The sequence below is a fragment of the Lagopus muta genome, chromosome Z, assembly GCF_023343835.1.
Source record: "Lagopus muta isolate bLagMut1 chromosome Z, bLagMut1 primary, whole genome shotgun sequence".
NCBI classification, from domain to species: Eukaryota; Metazoa; Chordata; class Aves; order Galliformes; family Phasianidae; genus Lagopus; species Lagopus muta.
The window spans coordinates 64,588,691-64,608,183 of NC_064472.1; the positions used below are offsets into that span (position 1 = coordinate 64,588,691).

The 19,493-nt window shown below is 43.1% G+C and overlaps 2 protein-coding genes across 2 annotated transcripts in view; one reads left to right on the forward strand and one right to left on the reverse strand.

The window, feature by feature from the left end:
- PLPPR1 (phospholipid phosphatase related 1) overlaps window positions 1-14,267 on the reverse strand; it is a 159,042-nt gene extending 144,775 nt beyond the window's left edge. Inside the window, exon 1 of the mRNA XM_048932420.1 lies at window positions 14,036-14,267. The gene's annotated coding sequence lies outside the window, so the exon portion shown is untranslated. The remainder of the gene's footprint in view (window positions 1-14,035) is intronic.
- LOC125687406 (uncharacterized) overlaps window positions 1-19,493 on the forward strand; it is a 212,757-nt gene that overhangs the window by 41,980 nt on the left and 151,284 nt on the right. The window contains exon 4 of the mRNA XM_048932534.1: window positions 13,322-14,137. Within this exon, the coding sequence (XP_048788491.1) occupies window positions 13,322-14,137 (816 nt within the window). The remainder of the gene's footprint in view (window positions 1-13,321; window positions 14,138-19,493) is intronic.

Sequence of the window (19,493 nt, forward strand, 5' to 3'; positions counted from 1 at the left end):
ACGGATTTAAGACCCAAGAAAGGAGAATGCAGAGCTGTTGGAACTGGGTCCAGAGGAGGGCCATGAAGATGAGCAGAGGGCTGGAGAGCCTCTCCTATGAAGACAGGCTGAGAGAGCTGGGCTTGTTCAGCTCGAAGGTTTGCTATTAGGTCCAAGAGCATCAAAAATCTTTCAAATTCTATGAAAAAAGTTACAACAGGAGGCAGAACGGTGATATGGAAAATTCCTTGCAGCACATAATGTCCAAAAAAAAAAAAAAAGAAAAGTCCATCATTTCTCTTGAAACATGGGCACCCAAAGATTTCAGTTTGCAATTTATTTTTGTCTTTTGTTTCACGTTAGGTCTATAAGAATGACCAAGATGGGAGCTGAGACTTGGCTAGCAGAATAAAGATTTATAAAAAGTTGAAGAAAATTAAATTAACACAGCAATTAGAAAGAGACTGGATACCTGCATTATTCACTGCTTAACTTAAGTAAACCAGAAATGAAAGAAAAACCTCAAGTACTATTCTGATTGGCTTAATTTCACACAGTGATAGAGCTAGGCTGCCTGCTTAGGTAATGCACTTTCACATGACACAGGCTGTCCTCTTCCATAAACCTACATAATTCCACTGGCTGCAACAAATTCAGCTGTCAGCTGTGATCAGTACCAGAGACTTTCCCTTAATGTCCAGGTGGAAAGAAAGAAAGCATACTTCTCTGGAAGATACTTGTCAAGTTCAGACACCTTTTCAGAAGATGCTCCTGAGACAAGATATGCATTACTGTGTATAAAAGACAAGCAAAAGAAACTCCTTCCCTGTTTGCTCAGTTGGTCAAACTAGGTGTGTGTTCCAAAAGCAAGTAGAGAAAAGGAGCACTAAGAGGGCTCTGCCTTATAGGACTGGTCTGTAAAGGTGAAGGTGTGCATTAACGTAGATATGTTATAAGACCAAAGGGGGAGACCCCACCTTCATGTCAGCCTGGAAGATATAAATCAAACAGGAATGCAACAGAGACAAAGGCTCTTTTCTATTACGTCTTTTAATAGCTCTTGATGCTCACAGAATCACTACCACTTATACCACTTCATTCAGATTTTTTTCCACCTCTCCTTCTATGTCATATCATCTGTCTTTTGCTATCCCACTGAAAGTCCAGCTTTATCTTCAGTAACCCACACTTGTCATATACAGGCACGTTGTGCGTATATCACATGAAATTTTGCATGACTTTCAAGATAACAACTATATTTTCCCAGTACCCCAGCACCCCAGCATTTGTCTGCAAGCTGTCAACTGCTTGGATGTTCAGTTACTGCTTAAAGCAAACGGATAAACAGAGCATGAACCATTTCTGCTACATCAAGGCTGAGGGAGAAAGAAGTTCTGAAAATTAGTTTCTAATTCCCATCTGCCACCCACCTGAACTGAGCTATTTCAATTATTTCTTGCACTCCACAGTTCATCAGCAAAACCTTGCAGCAGAAGAATTCTTTGACTGCATAAATCATTTTTTAAAGTACCAATCTTGAATCACTGATGGCTTGACTGAAACTCGGAGTCTCACACTGAGACTGCTCAGACTTAAAACAAACTCAGTATTGCAGTTACTAACCCAAATGCCCTAACTAATTCTTGCACATAATCCCAGTTTACTCTCCTGATACAGTTACTGAAGAAGCCTCAGTTTCCTTCTGCTGACATCATTATCACATGGAGATAAAATCAAAACTGTAAGACAAAAAAAAATAAATGAAGATTGAGATGATCAGCAAATTGAGGAAGGCCAACTGGATATTCAAACAAGACTGGGAAGTACAAGATTCTTCAGGAAGCCAAGATGGAAACCAACCTGAAAAGGACCTGACCTGCCAGCCAGGCTGTTGAAGGCTCTGCCACTAAATATGTAGATGCAAACAAAACCCAGAATAGTTGCATGACTCAGAAAGTCACACAAAACCAGTCACACAAAGCAGAAAATGCTTGCAGTAAGGCATGAGTTGTTGTAAAGACAGGATACATAAAATGTTGTTGAGGATGATGAACACCAGTGCATCCTTAGATGGACGCTTCAGACTGAGGGCATGGTCACATACAGAGAAGATAAGTGGATTTTTCTGTTATGACAGACTGGAGGAGCTGACAAGGGACGTAGCATAGGCAATGCCCTAGGCTGATGCCTAGAAAGACACAGCCATCCCAACCTACTATCACCCTCTTTTTTCCCACAGAGCCACTCAGTGCCAAACGAAACATTTTGCACATTTAGGTGCTGACACCACCAAGGCAAAGATTGCAAAATGTGCTTTTCTATCCTGTGATTTTATGAGCTTTACTTGAAACTCACGCTGTGCTCTCTCTGCTCTAATTAACATACCATTTTCTGCCTGACTCACCTCTCCTTCACAAAACAGTGTAGATTTTATTCCTGTTTTTCTTTTTCCCCCACTGAATACATTGAAGAAATATTTTTTCCTCCTTTCTTATCTGCAGTATTGACAGACTTCTGCTGCAGATTACAGATCTAAATGAAATTTTACAAGCATTAAGGCTTACTATTTTGCTTAGTATTTTTCTATTGGCTGTCTTCATCTACTACCTATGTCATTTTAAGAAGCAAATCTAATCTCCATGTACTCCAAGGTGAAGTTTAGCATGAGACCTGTGAAACAGGATTTGGAGCTGAACAGTGGTTTGCTAGTCCTCCAAATCAGGGCAGACTTCCTGGGATCAGGAACTGCTATGGTCTCGAAAGGAATTTAGGAGCCAGACAAATATGAAAAGTTGTCTCTACTCAACAAATCCCTCCATTTTTTTTTTTCTGTTGTTGTTGTTATTCTTAGTTTTTGACAATTACAACTTCCAAAGCATGTCTGTCTTTGGAACTTACTGTACTCGCAATTACAAGTGCATTCTCCTGCCCAGAATAATGCAGCCAAACATCAACCTTTTTTGATATCTCTGGTGCAAGACTCTAGAGCTGGGAAGCCATTTCACTGAGTTATTCAGCTGAGAACTCCATGAATAACTTTGGATCAGATAAAGTCATCTTTAAGGACTGTGAGATACATCCATCAGACCAAGTCACTGACAGGAGCAGAAACAGTCTCAACTGTATAAATGAATCCAAGGAAGAAGTGCCTCTGAAGATAAATGAAGCCTTATTATTGTACGGGGAAGGCAACATTAATAATATAAGGATGTGTTATGAAGACGTTAGTTTCCCAAGAAGACACAACTGAGGAAGATAAAGTTATCTGTTAGCAAGGTAAATTCTGGTAAGCAAGCAAAGGCTTACAGGAAAACAGTCTTCCCTAAAACACTAGTCAAGTATGTATTTCTAGTAACAAAAAATAGCTTCTGAAAATATGTTAAAAAAAAATAAATAGCGAATTTAGTCAGAAATTCCCTTCCTGATGATGCTGAACTGCAGTTGACAGTGGACTTCTGTCATGGAGGGCAGTGACATGGCAGATGGTGATCATCATATGCTGCCAGGAGTGTAGCAACAAGCAACTCCCTCACTTAGCACACAAGAAGGTATCCCACGCATAGTTCAACAGCACAAGTTAATGATGGTCTCTGCTCTGATGGTAACCTGGACATAAGTGAGTAGTACACATTTCAAGGTCATATGATAAAGGGACAACACACTCCAGATGCTCTCCTGATTCCAGACTACCAGGCAGGATAATAACATCCACCCCTAAGTTCACCTAACTTGACTCTCTTTAAAATAACGCCAGTTATTTGATAATAATCTTTTTTTGTTTTTCTGTGTAAATGAAATATTTATAGGGCTACTGGCCTGAAAGTCACTGAAGGACAGGCTTCTTCTTGAAATGGATTACTTGATATTCTAAGAGCTTTGCTTTCCTTTTGAACACCCTGGTGGTGCTGAACCAAAGACATGAGCATTAGGTTGGATTAAAGACTGCAGACTAGATCATTATGTACTGGAAAATACAGACTGTCATGCCAGGAAATGTGATCCATCAGTATTGAAAAAGTGTCAGGAAGTTAACATTTATCGTTTACTTGATCTTACCTTCATATTTAGAGATGAAAGCCAACAGAAACACAAATAAGGTTGGTGACCTTGTATTTATCCATTATTTGCAATTTTATGTGGAACATCCTTTTATTACTCTTTGTTTAGCTAGACATTAATATTTCTCTACGAAAGCAGTTTATTCATAACTCTGGTGGTAGTAGGAAGCAAGGTCTGATGCTATGCCTGGGGAGGAACATTGTTACAGGCTTATAAAAAACTTCTCAGCTGAAGAGTTGTTATTCTGAGGTGGGAAAATTTTTGTTTTGGTTCCTCTTTCCTCTGTCACTCCTGGGAAACACAAGTAATATTAAATAAATGCCGTCCATCCTATTTATACCACTGGTACTCTGCTGAACACTAGGTGTCTGCCTTCCCTTCACTTAAGAGACCTTCAAAATCTGAAGGAATGAACAGAGAAGCTGAAAATCAGTCAGTGAATGGACAGAAGAACATAGTTTCAGTTAACAGTGTCAGCATTTGGTTTCAAAGTTGAACTCTTTCTTGCTATCGTTTGTTTATATATTTATTTTACAGATAGGGACTACACGTTGTAAAGAGACAGCACAAAGCAAACAAAATGTTTCATTCCATCTGAAATGACATCACATTTTCTTCCCATCAGTAAGAAAAACAGCTTGTGCTTATGGTCAACCAAAAACAATTCCCTTCATGGTTCCCTTACTCCCTTACTTTACCTCTTATGTCCAACACAGAACCACAGACTCCAGAAAATCTGTAAGAACCCACTTAAAGAACACAAATGTATGCCCACAGAGGTGGAGCAGTTATCACTCCTCCGCAGAGGAGTTTGAGAAATGTTTAGATGTTGTACTGAGGGACATGGTTTAGTGGGAAATATTGGTGATAAGTGGATGGTTGGACTGGATGATCATGGAAATCTTTTCCAACCTTGGTGATTCTATGATTCTATGTAAGTAGAACTGGGGAGAGCAGGGAACCTACACTGCATCCTTAATCTCTGTTTGTTAATTCAAGCACCATTTCTTTTTTCTTACTCTAGATACCAAATTGGAAAGTAGTATAATCTCAGGAAACTGAAGACAGCGATATACTTCACTGAAGACATTCTTTACTGAAAGAATGGATGAACTCTCACACGTTCCTTTGAATATAAACATGTACATAGTAAAAACAGAAACAAATAAAATACTGCAACTCAAAATGGTTGCTCCTTTTATGTTGCAATTTTAAATAAAAAACAAAGCAAAGTCTCCAAAAAACAGCTGTGTATCAGTATTTTTCCTGTGAACAGTACTTCTTCTTATTGTTTGGGGTCAAAATTTTTAAATCCTGAGTAATTTTTGGCAGAATTCTCTATGTTCCTGAATTTTATTTTGCTATGGAAACTGCCTGCACAAGAGAAGTGAAGTAATAATCTAGCCAGTTCTAGTCAAAATTTCCTCCATTCTCATACAAATCACAGAAGGGAATGATTGACACATAGTCTTTGAACAGCCTCTCTTGAAAGGTATTTTCTTGTAGCACAGACACTGATGTTCTTGCTCAACACCTGTGAATGAGTTATATTCTGCAACTGCCTTGCGCAGTGCCTTAGCAGAGGCATGTTGTGCTCAGGCCAATTCCAGCACCCCTTATGCAGTCTGATAGCCTGTGGGTGCTGTTTTGCTTACATGAACTGCACATCCCCAGGGGTGGGGTGGCAGGACAGATTAGTTTGGCCTCTATGTTGTCATCAGCTTCTGCGTAACGTTCAAGCTGAAGATAATCCAACTCTTTATTGCCTTTCCCTTCAGTTGCCCCTCTTTATCTAACATATTTGAAAATTTTCAACTTGTTTCTGAGATACCTGGATTCATGTGTCAAGTACAGGAAATACACTAGAGCAGAACTGGAGGTACTACATTGGTCAACTTCACATAGACAGTGGCTTCTCTCCATGCTGCAATGGTGCCTGAAGCGATTACGTACCAATAACTTTCCTCTTGTTTTGGCAGTCTCATGTAGCCATGTGTCTGCCCTGCTGCCCTGCACAACCCATGACCTACCTCAGGTTTATCCAAGAGCACTACAAAATGTGTCCTTTGCTCTTCTGGAACCACAGCAAGGACGCCCCTGTGTGCACACTGGATCTGTATTTGGGAGCACACAGCTACATGGAGGAAGCAAGTAGTAGAGTCTCAGTAAGATCCAGAGGACACTGGGTATGTCTTGATTAATTGATTGAATAATTAATTGATTAATTTTTGTGGTATTTTATTTGCTGAAAGACATTACCTGCTCCTAATAATTGTGATATGTCTTTCCAAATAACAGTATTCTCAAGGTAACGAAGACTAATTTGCCTTGCCTAAGTGATGAAAGGATGTGAAACCTCTGTAAATTTTTGGCTTACATTTGCACAAGGGAAACATGAAATTCCCGAGTCACCCTAGCATTAGAAACATACACTGGAGAATGGTATCTTCTGACTGATCTTCTGCTGTTAAAAAACTACCAACTATCACCACTCACAAGCTGAACTACTTTCCATGAGCAGCTTAGATCCCAAGTACCCCTGCTGCAAAGATGATCCGCAATCAATCAATTTTTCATAAATCATAAAATCATTTGAGTTGGAAGGGTGCCTTAGAGGCCACCTAGTCCAGCTCCCCTGAATTGAACAGGGACACCTACAGCAGATCAGGTGCTCAGAGCCTGGTCCAGTTGACCTTGAGTGTTTCAAGGCATGGGGCACCCACCGCATCGCTGGGCAACCTGTGCCAGCGCCTCACCACGCTTAACATAAAAAACCTTTTTCCTTACATCTAACCTAAGCCTCCCCTCTTTAATCTGAAACCATTTCTCCATGTTCTATCACAACAGATCCTGTTAAAGACTCTGTCATGTCCCCTTCTTTCTTATAGCCCTCCCTTAGATACTGAAAGGCTGCTTTCAGGTCTCCCTGGAGCCTTCTCTTCTCTGGACTGAACAGCCCCAACTCTCTCAGCCTGTCCTCACAGGATACGTGTTCCATCACTTGGGTCATTTTCGTGCTCTCTTCTGGATGTGCTCCAACAGGTCCATGTCTCTCTCTTGGATGAAGCACTCACACCCAGTTCTTTGAAATCTGCTCCACTTTCAGCTTGTTAGGTTACAGCCAACATTTCTGCAACCTACTATATAGCACAACTATTAGGAGCAGGGATTTTGAGCCTCCTGACATATCTCTAAGACACACTAGAAAAATGTTTATGCTCTCATGCATTTTTCCTCCTCTATTGACCACACTTCAGTTGGATGACACCTCCCCACTTCTTCATGGGGTGCGTAGCAGCACTCAGAGCAACCAGCAGGCACTATCCTTACGAAGTATCATCTGGAGCCATTTTGCATTCTGCAAGGGCAGTCATCCCACCTCCCTGCTCTTTGCAGGCTGTCCTCCCTTGCTTGCCCCAGGTCTGCGTGCTGGAGCTGGTGTGGTGTTTAATGAGTGCAGCCAAAGCCAGTCTGACAGGTGAGAAAGATTTTTAGCATGCAAAAAAATGAATATACAGCAAGACTGCTCTGTGAGAGGGTAAGATTCCTGTGTGAGACTGTGTAAACAGTGCTTCTGACTTCATTTACCCAAATATGGTATGCCAGCGGAACAGCATTATTCTCACAGGAGTGCTTTACTGGTATTACAAGCAAGCCCCCAGCACAAAGGAGAGTGATTTAGATGCAATACGGAAAAAAAGACACGGTTTTATGATAGCTTTTCATTCTTACAGCACCTTTCCTTTCTTCCTTAAATGGTTCTCATAGGATTCTGCAGAAAATTCCAGCTGTGTTTCATGAAATATATTTTTCAAGTTTCTAGCTGAGTGTCTCAGTCAATTTAAAAACAAGCACCTAACACAAACTGACTTGCTTTTCAGTTCATGAGTTGTGAACTCTCCCATGTACAATAAATGGGAGAAGTAGAAAAATAAGTTACTGTACAAGAGGTACTGGTAATTACTCAGCAAATACAGTAAATTATTACATGTGTGGAAATTAAATGTACTTATTTTTTTCACTGAGTACTTTACAAGTGTGGGTGACAGAAGCTTGCAGCGGAATATAAATGTGATACAACTGCCTTTTGCAGTATGTGTGTTTCCATCAAAGTTGGATTTTTTCCTCCTCTTCTTCTCTTGATTGATTTGAACTGATGGGCTGTGAAGCAGGATTCTGAGCTCACTGGTGCCTCAACAAAGCAGAAAAGAGAGGCATGAGAAACATCTATGAAAATGTAAGTTGAAATCTCATGCTTCCATTTGAGTTAATGAAGAGTGTGGCTATTTGGAGGGGAGTGAGACCCTCGGCTTCTCTGGAAACCCATTAGCAACAACAGTCTCCAAGCAGGCACTGAGGTTAGCTCAGATTAATCTGCAGGGGACATGAGGCAAGAGATCCAGACACGTTTGCTGAGATTTGTACAAAATCTGTGCTCATAGGAGATTAGGAGTGAGGTTCGGTTTTGTAACTGTGCAGAAATCAACTTTAAAATCAGTGCTACATCCTGGAATTGTAATGATGGACTTAGCAGTCACAGTCTCACATTTGCCACTGTACCTCATGAATTCTGCAAAGTCTTAGTCACCAGTAATAACAGCCATGAAAATTATCTTTTTCTCTTCCATACGAAACTTTTCTGAGCAAAGAATCAGCCCTTTGCTTACAGCCCTTCACAGTGCAACAAAGAGAAAAGGAAAATCAAAGGAACACTACACTTTAAAGGCTATTTAAACTAGGCTAAAGGAATGTAAGATATGTGATAACATAAACCATGCCATCTTATCACGGATAAAAGTGACACTGTTTAAAAAAGAAAAAGGAGAAACCTTACTCCAAATACAAAGGATGTCCAAGTCCATGGGTGACTTAAAACTGTGATCCTGCAGATACAGCTCTGTTGGCTGGTAACACATGGCATGCCTTTAGATTTTTCCTGCTCCTCAGATCCCCAGAGGACACTTTAAATCAATTATTAGCCTGTTTGTGCACAAGGACCTGCTTTGAAGCTAATTCTCGTTCTGATTAAGATGTGAGAACAATGCAGCATGCAACTTTCAGAAAAATGGATCAAAACACTGTCCTATACGTGTTAGTCCATTCTGCTCCCACTCTGCTGCCTATGGCAACCTCTGTCCAACTAATTGTATCCTCAGTCACTCTTGCATGATTTTCAGTACAATCATAAGAATGGCAGCTGCACAAGACAAACCACACAGTCCAGTGGGATGTCCTGGACCTCACACTAGCAAAGCTCCACCATTTGCAAACAAGGCATGGAAACCCATTTTTGGAAGGGAGGTTAAATTGCATTTCAAGAGACACCATGATCCTTAGAAAAGAAAGTGGTAACACAACAAAGATTAACATATGAATGGGGCTGCCCATCATCCCCAATCAAACTGGAACTGCCCACATGACTGTTCCAGGTAACCAAGGGAAAGACAAGATCAGAGGCCTAAATCTACACCCTTTATTCAGGGTGTAACAGCCTAAGAGGACCAGGGAAAAGGAGAGATTGAGGCAGTGAATGACCGCGAGGAGGTCTGAGCACTAACAGCAAGAAGGGCTGTTCAGTGTGATTTTGATGATGCATAGGTAGGCTGCAGGCTACCAATTGAATATGTGTTCCAAAAAGAGGAATGAGTGAACACTGATTCCATATCTAACAACCAAGTGAAAGATTACTCAAAGTAGTTACTGATTCAACCATCTAAGTTTTTCAAACCTAGTTTATATCATCCAACAGGCATCCAATGGTAACGTAACTTTAACAACAACGTTAAATCTTCAGAATCAGAGCACACACAGAGATAGAAGTGCCACTCAGACTACTCCCTCAGCTGCTGCCAAGCATCTCTGAAAAGCAACACCGAAGAACAAATTTCATCTGGATACACAATAAATAGCAAACAGTGCCAAAGTAGGTAAGAGCAAAGAATCTGTGAGCAGGTTGCAATATCAATTTCACACTATAGTGGCAATAAACATGTTGGTCTTTAGATTTATATTAATGCCCCATCCAAATATCACAGCATCATAAAATCACAGAGTGATAGAATTCTGGAGTCTTTGCGGCTTAGATTGGAAGGCTCCTCAAAGATCATCATGTTCCAACCCCCTCCTACGTCAAGTAATGGATTGGCTGCTCAGGGCTCCGTCCAACCTGGCCTTGAACACCCCCAGGTATCCGCTGCCTCTCTGAGCAGCCAGTACCAGCACCTCTCCACTCTCTTAGTTGAAAAACTTCCCCCGACATCTAATCTAAATTTTCCCTTCTTCAGTTTAGAACCATTCTCCTTTGTTCATACACTATCTAAATATCTACATATTAAAAACACCAAAAACTTTGGGTATTCCTCGGAGAATTAAGTTTGCAGACGTGATGCACACAGTCTATCTGTGATAAGCTTAAAAAAGTTTAAAATCTGTAATCTACTCAGCAGCCCAAGAAAGCATGACCGACGAAAAGCACAGGGCTACCTCTTCAGAACTCAGGACAGCAAGCCAGAGTATCAGAAAACACTGGATTTCCTCCAGAATTTTAAAATTCAAAGCACAGGCTATTACAGACCTTCAGTTAAACCCAGAACAGATATTATGCAGTGAATTCTGGAGGACTAAGCTCTAGGCTGCCAACCAAGATAACAGAGCAAAGCTGAATCTGATTAATTCAAGTGGGATTTTCACCAAGAAAAGATCAGCTAAAAAAAAAGACATCAAATGAAGACTTCAAGAAAACAAACAAACGAACAAACAAACAAAACTTTTAGCATAGTTTGTACTAACAGAGCAAGGGGCAATGTTTCTAAACTGGAAGAGCATTAATGTACATTAGGCATAAAGAAGTGGTTTTTCACTATGAAAGTTGTGAGGCACTGGAACAGGTGGTGCAGATAAGCTGCTGATGCCTCATCCTTGCAAGGGTTCAAAGTCAGGTTGTACAGGGCTTTGCGCAACTTGATCTTGTAAAAGAAGTCCCTGGTTGGGCTGCTTGGATTAAACAAACTTTGAAAGGATATCTCCAACCCAAACCATTCGATGAATCTGTGATTTAAGCTTAAGTAAATAGGAATGTTTTCACTTCCTAAGAAACAACAGCTTTGTTGTCAGTAACTCAAGGTGAATCGCACAGTGAAATTCAGTGGGCTCAGAGGTGTGGAACCAGGTATCACAAATCTCATCAGCATAAACCAAGAGAGAGAAGAAGAGGCTGCCAAGATGAACCAAAAAAACTATTTTTGTTTCCCCTGCAAAGAGTAATACAACCCTTATTCTCCACAGAACTTTAAGTGCATTTTACATTTTCTAACCCTTTTTAAAAATTGAACCAGACTTGGAATTTTGGTGAGATAACTGCATCTACGTAGCAAAAGTTCCATCAGGGACTTCAAACCCTGGATAGAACAGCTTTCAGAAAGCTGTTTTTTTGGCACATAGCTTCAGCCAGCAGAAACTGTAGATAACTGACAATTCCACAATTACACCTCACTCAAAACAATATTCACCATGGATACCAAGAAACTGGACAAACATACTTCCTCCACGCTGCTGTTTTCTGCAGAACAGTAAGATACGTGTGGTTATGGAGACTATTACAAAGTGGAAAAATTAGAGTGCTGGGAAACAGACCAACTTGTTCAACAGACAATGAATACAGTGAAGTAACAGTTATATAAATGCTTTTGAATTTAAAAAAAAAATGCTTCAAAAAACAGACAAACAAACAAAAAAACCCCACAAAACCCAATTTGTATCTAGACTCGTACCACTGAACAAAAATTGAAAAGAAGAGGGAAAAAAAAAAAAAAAAAGAATTTTATTTCATGGTTACTGAGGTTGTCAGAGAAAAGTAAGATACAATATTAAAAGAACAAAATGAAATGGACTGCTATGGCCCAATTAAAAATCCAAAAATTTTCTACTCCTGAACTTTCTCAACGCAGTTAAAATATATCTAATTACTATATTAGAACCACCTAGAGGATTTGTAACTGAGCAGAGGCTACTGTACGCCCAACCAAGACACAGCCCTCCACCAGCTCTTTCTCTCCTCTGAAGTCTCACCAAAATCAGAAAGAAAAAGCACAGTCCTTGGTGTTCATTAACCTGTTTCAACACACAGTGACGACTTCAACTGTTCTGCTGAGGTACATCAGCCATTTCTGAAACAAATTCACATCCAGCACCAAAGAAGTAGCACTAAATATCATTCTGAATTAAAAAAACCAGTGGGCTTAGCATGCTTTTTTCCATCATAACTTGCTTTCCACTCAGGGTGGGCATAGGCTGCCATTCATTGAAATATGGTGGACAGTTTGGAGAAGGGAGGAGGGAAAATAAGTAAATAAGGGGAGGCAATAGAGATGAGTTGTCATAGTTCCCAGTCACTGACAGATACTCAAAAAGATGTCACCTTTTTCCTTCTTTTCCCTTATGTCAAATCTGCAAATTGTGTTCTCCTGTGCAACACATTTACATTTACTTATGGACAAACACAAAAAGGACTTTTAGAGATTCACTCTTTTTTTATTTTTATGAAAAACAAACAACAAAAAAAAAATAATAATCACACATGAAAGTAACAAAATGACTTTAAAAAAAGAGGGACCTCCACAGGACTGTCCTTAGATTAAACTGAATCTTTGTATTCAGAAGCTGAGGCAGTCACACAGAGCAGCCCCTGACCCATTCTGGAGTAATTCCTCTGGAAACCTCTTTCCACATCCAAGAACAAGTGCACATTCTATGAAACCTGAAGTGTTGGAAAAAACAAACAAACACAAAAAACCAACAGAAGATAACCCTTTATTGGGCCCAGATATAAACACAAGCAGAAATCCAAGCAGAGAGCTGCGAACCGCTCCTTTTCCTCATCCTACCCACCTCATTTCCAGCAAGGACAATACACTCTGAAGTCTCTCTCCTGCCCCAGGTGTCTCCAGCAAGCCCATGAGAGCCCTTATGTGCAGCAGCACTGCTGTTACCCTGACCACGCGTTCCTTAAGGACTCAGCAAGAGGGACAGGGAGAACTGAACAACCTCGGGCATCAGCTAGCAAACTGCATCTCTCTACCTGAAAGCTTTAAGTAACAGCTGACCACAATGCCACCATCTTTTCCTTTACAGACCACTTAGATTTTCTAATATGTGCAAAAAGTCTCGGGATCAGGCTTCCCAGAACATCCAATACTGGCAGCGACGTTGCATGTAGTGTTATTCTTACGCCTCTGTTCTGCAGTCTTTTTCCCGCATGTAACGTATCCATAATGCACTACTGCAGCAAGCAGTTTCATTCCAAACTACCAAACAAACAACTCCGTAGCGCTGCGAAAGAACGTGAGAGGAGAGCACGGCGGGGGAACAGAGCAGCAGAAACATGGTGTCCACCTTCCCTCACGCCGGTCTCTCTGTGGGCTGATGGCAGCCAGCACCGCTCCATCCCCACTCCCACAGGCAAGAAAACCAACACGCGTTGACTACAGCCGTAGTAAAACCATGCCGGTGGGCTGCAAGGGCAGCCAGGTGGGTCAGGAGGAGAGGATGGGGGGTCTCCTCGTGGGGAGGGCGCGCACGTATCCCCGTGGCAGGGGCGGGGGAAAACTCCACGACCTCCTCTCGGAAAGGTACCTCTCGATAAATGCCATCGCGTCGCGCCGGCGTCGCTTTCTCCGAGCAGCACGCTGCACACCCGAAGTGTGCTGCACCTCCTCCTCCATTCGCCATGTGGAGAGCAGCGAGCCGGCCCCACACAGCTTCCCCAGGCACCCCGGTTCCGCTGCCTTCGCGCTTTCCAGGGTCATTACAGGTGCAGAACACAAATCTGCAGCCTCCACACACGAGCCCCTTTCGGAGCGGAGAACCACGCCGCGGAGCGTCCTCACCGCCCGCCTCCCGCCGCCCCAGTGCCCCCGCGGGACGTGCCGGTCTCGCCCTTCTCCCGACCCCCACTCGCGGGACGCGGCCCCGGCCCCTCGCGGCCCCCGGCCCCGCTCACCCCGAGCTGCGGCCCCGCTACGGGCGGCGGTGTCCATGCGGGCGGGCGGGCAGCGCCCGCAAGCCGGGCATCATGGTCCGCCCTCCCTCCTCCTCTGCGCCGGTGATGAGGGGCGGGGGGGACAGGGTTGTCTTCCCTTTTTTTAAATTATTATTATTTATTTTTTATTTTCCCTTCATTCACTCCCTCCCTTTTTTTTCTTTTTCTTGTTCTTTTTTTTTTTTTTTTTTTATTTAATGATGACAAGGGGATAATTAGCGCTGCTCCTTCCCCATCGCCCGCTTCTCCTCCTCTGTTTCTCCGTGCGCTGGAGCCGCGTTACAGCCCCCCGCCCCGGCTGCGGAGCGGAGGGAGGGGAAAGGGGCCGGAGACGGGGACAGGGAGGGGCGGGCGGAGGGGAGGGAGCGCGGAGATCCCCCGGCTGCCGGCGGCCGGCCGTACCCCAGGACAGCCCCTTTGTGCCGGAGCCTCTCTTCGCCGGGGTTTCCCCGGTCCCACGCGCCGCCGAGGTGTGTGTGTCTGTGATTTTATGGGGGGTGGGTGAGTTAAACGTTCCCCACCCTGGGGGAGCATTTTGCTAGCGCTAATTCAGAAGCTGTCCGCGTTCTGCTGTTTCTCCCCCAGCGCCGGTTGCGGAGGGCTGACAGTGTCCGCATCCAGCACCAGAGGCAGAGGTGGGCTGCCTCTCCCGCAAATGAGAACGGGAGGGGAAAAGAATGAGCAGAGAAGCGAAGCAGAGACACAGAGGGATGGGGACGGGGCGAGCTGTAGCAGTGCGGCTGTCCCTAAGCTCCGGGAGGTGGGATGAGGGAGGGATGCTCCGGGTGAGGCGGCCCTCCGCCTGAAGGAGGGCAAGCTGATGTTAGGAGGGGAATCCATGCACTGCGTCAGAGGCTTTCTGCCCCCAGCACCAGCCGCTACCACCGATCAGAGCCACCGCATGTCCTCACGCTGAGGAGTGTGTGCTGCCCTATGCAACTGAGCAGCTCCCGTTGTGCTTAAGTTGCTGGGCCAGGCAGAACTTGTGGCACCCGACGTAACCTTTTCTCAGCAACCTATTGCTTGTGAGACTCTGTAAGAACACAGAACACTGTGTTAAATTACGGTTTGACTCTCAGCCACAGAGGTGTTATTATCAGTGAAAACGTTACCGACTACTACCATGTGAGCCAGATTTCTGATTGCCAGTGTAAAGACAAGGTGACCCAGAAGTTATCCTACTGAAAACGAGTACGGAGTCCTGGCTTCCCACAGCTGTGTGAAATCCTGCTAATGTGGTTTAACAGCAAAATGGAAAATATATATCATTCACAAGCTAAAGTAAATCAAGAAAATTAAATATGCATCTGTAGAGCAAAGGAGTTAAATAGTTGCTACAGTACTGCTTTCCAACACTACTTTCTCCCTCCACTTGCAGTCAGAGAGCACAGTGACATGGGACAGTGACTTCCCAAGGCCTCCAGAAACCCCAGGTTGTCTGACCTGCCTGTACCATAAGCTGCTGGAGGGGCACGAGCAATGTACAGCACGAAGGTACTCATCCAGGTCTGAAAGGTGTCTGCTGCAGTGCAGACAAAAGCACAACTGTGTATCTACAGGCTTTTTCCCTTACAGGAGGTCGGAAGAACAGACACAGCCTGCTGAGCAAGGCTCAGGGTGAGAGGTATCGCTGTGTGTTGGAGTAGTGTGACAGCATGGTGTGTGTTCATCTGAACATAGCCATACACTGCTCCACCAAAGTTCAGTCAACCTGAAGAATGACTGCTTGAAAAATAACAACAAAATTTCTGATCTGCAGTTTCAGCTTCATTTTCTCTTTCACTCTCCATAAGACCGATGGTGTCTATGGTGCTTGTCTATATGTGGGAGGATTCAGAGGCAGACCTGAACACCAACACTTCTTTCTGTTTTTTCCCCACCCTGCACCATCAGCAAGCCTGATACAAGCAGCACATGGTTTGTTTTCCTTCCTGCTGTTTGGTCCTGTGTGTTTCTGACCTTCTCCTTTCAGGAGAGATCTGCAGGGCATGAGGCTTTTTTCCCAGTGTGGGTGCTATGTGGCTTGTGTAGAGCTACAGCAGCAGCAACAATGGCTATTTTTAGCCTAAAGTAGGCCAGGCAATTCCAAAAGACACATTAATAGGAGGAACATTTGAGAACAAAACAAACAAACATAGGAGAAAACAAACTGAGAAATGTAAATAATGATCTTTTACCAGAAGCACTCTCCAAATGACAGAAATCTAGAAAAGTGAATTCTGCATCACAGTAGACATGACTCCACTTCATAAAAACATGCAAACACAGTCTTTCAGTAGTACCTGTGATTTAGAACAGTCAAAATACCTCGTTCTAGCTCTGTACATCTGGACTGCGCTTGTTCAGCCTGGAGGAGAGGAGGCCTTCCAGTATGTCCAGAAAGGAGATCAGGAAATTTTACAGTCTGATAGTAGGACAAGGAGAATGGCTTTAAATGAAAACAGAGGAGATTCGGGTTAGATGTGAGATAGAAATTATTTACTCAGGGGGTGGTGAGGCCCTGGCACAGCTCCACAGAGAAGCTGTAGGTGCCGCATCCCCTGGAGGTGCCCAAGGCCAGGTTGGATGGGACTCTGGGCAGGCTCATCTAGTGGGTGGCAGCCCTGCCTATGGCAGGGATTTGGGGTTGGATGGGTTTTGAGGTTCCTCACAGGCCAAACCATTCTGTATGGAGATGCCCAATTCAGCAGTACTACATAAGCATACTTATCCCAGACAGAGCACTCATAGCCTGGTAGTTAAACAGATGTGAAACACTTTCTCAGACACTTTTAAGTTTTGAATGAAAGTATAGTTGGTACTTAGAATACACTGAAATTCAGAGAGAACTGGCTGCCTAATTTGCTCATAGAATACTTGCCACATCTGCTAATGAAATCATAGAATTGTTGGGACCTTAAAGCTCACCCAGTTCCAACTGCTTACTATAGTCTAGTTGTTACTCACCCAATCAGCATGCTCAGAGCCCCATCCAGCCTGGCCTTGAGCACCTCCAGTGGTGGTGCATCCACAGCCCCTCTGGGCAGCTGTGCCAGGGCCTCACCATTCAGATGGGAAATGTGCTGCTCTATGTGCTACTCTCAAAAGTAGGCAGAAAAAAAGATATTGTAGAAGAAAGATTCACGTTTTACTGCTAAAAGCAACAAATTTTAGTTTTAGATCAATTATAATTTAGTGGGGGCATGGATATCTGGCAGCTCCTTCATCTAGTATTGGATTTGGAGGAATTGATTGCAATAATTCAACAGTCTGTAAGTCTTCAGAGAAAAATGAGTATAAGAACATTCACTGCAGCCAACTCAGGTATTCCTGTAGCTGTTTTATACTGTTATTAGCTGCTGGCAGCATTTTCTCCTCTTTTCAGAAGGAGTCCTAGTAAGATACCTCACACTTTGACTTGTCTTTGTGCATGAGTAATTCCACTGAAGCCTCTGCAGGGCATATGCAAAGTTATTAGTTGCATGAGTGTTAGTTATATGTACTTTGTGTTACCATAAGCCTTTATGAGCTTCTATAGGTTGGAAATATCTTCTTTGGTTTACCAGGATTGCTGATCAGATGGTGGAAGGCAGCTTGGTAATCACCTCCACCAGCTCCATCAGCACCCTTGGGTGGATCCCATCTGGGCCCATGGACTTGTGACAGCATACAGGTGCAATAGCAGGTCTCTGACTGTTTCCACTTTAACCGTGAAGGGTTTACTCCGCTCTCCAACCCAGACTTCCAGGTCAGGAAGCTGAGTACCCCAAAGATAATTAGTCTGACAATTAAAGGCAAAAGTAAAGAAGGTACTGAGAACTTCAGCTTTTTCCTTATCCTCGGTGGTCATGTTTCCCACTGCATCCAGTAAAGGACAGACGTTCTCCTTAGCCCTCCTCTTACTGTTCATACATTTGTAAAAAAATTTTTTGTTGTCCTTTACCACTGTGGACAAGTTGAACTCATGCTGGACTTCAGCCTTTCTGATTTTCTCCCTGCCAGTCCTAGCAATTTCCTTGTACTCTCACTAATTTTTCTGCCCCTTCTGCCTCAGGAGATAGACTCTTTTTTTCTCCCAGAATCTCAGCAGAAGTTCCCTTTTCAGCTGCACCAGTCTTCCCCATGGGCTACCTTACCAGCTGCATCAGGAAGTTGTCTTCCACATACTCTAGAAACCTCCTAGACTAGTTCCTCTATGCTGTACTGTATTTCTAGCTTAAATCAGGGAAGCTAAAGTCCCGCATGAGAACAAGGGATGGCAATTGCTCAACTTCTGCCAGCTGCTCATAGAACACCTCATCCATCTTTTCATTCTTGTGTGTAACAGACCACCAGCAGGATATCGTCATTGTTGGCCTCCCCCCAATCCTTACCCGTAGAGACTCAACCTTCTCATTCCCATCCCCGAGCTCTGTGACACTGAAACACTCTCTAACATAGAGAGCCATGCCATCACCTCTCTGTCCTAACCCTCTTCCTTCTGAAGACCTAATGCGTAATAAAAATCAGCACTTGTTGCTTTACTTTACTGTTGGTCCCACCTGACTTTTCTCCACATCTTTATGTATATACAAAGGTTGAGATGAACTGACTGGAGTTTTGTGCATGAAAACTCAATGTAAGGCCCCACTATTAACATCTGTTAATATGTATACATCTATCCCAATACAGTATTCAGTTTGCTTTCAGCAGCAACCATTTATTCCAGTTAGAATTCTTATTTTTTTACTGACCAAAACAACTGCATCTACTTCATGCATGCTCATCTCTGCGTGGAGCAAGAACCATAGAACCAGTGAATCATTAAGGTTGGAAAAAACCTCTAAAATCATGCAGTCCAACCCCAGCCCATCCCCACCATGCCCAGTGACCATGTCCCTCAGTGCCACATCTCCACCTCTCTTGAACACATCCAGGGATGGTGACTCCACCACCCCTCTGGGCAGCCTGTGCCAATGCCTTACCACTCTTTCTGAGAATGATTTTTTCCTGATATCCACCCCGAACCTCATCTGAACATGACAACAAAAGAAGGCAGTACAAAATGCATCTGTAGGATTTTTGTATAAAACATGGAAATTAAAACTTTGCTACCAATGCCGCAAAAATAATTTTAGGATTGATTTGGAAACTTCTTAGACAAACACCTTCTACATAAGAGATTGGATTTACTTTATCATTTTTCATGGAATGACATTACACAGCCCTCATCACTCACAAGAGAATTAATGAAACCCAACTGTTGAAAGGTCATATGTTTTTTGTTGAAAAACTAGTGCATTTATCTGTGTCGGTCCTTGTATCCTCAATAAGAGAGCACACTTGTGATACTTTTACCTGTTAAAATCTAACAGAGCTTCTTTAGAACACAGATTAAAAACTCAGTTTCTTACATCTGAGAGGGCCTCAGCAGGCAGTCATTTTACCTAAGAATTTTCTG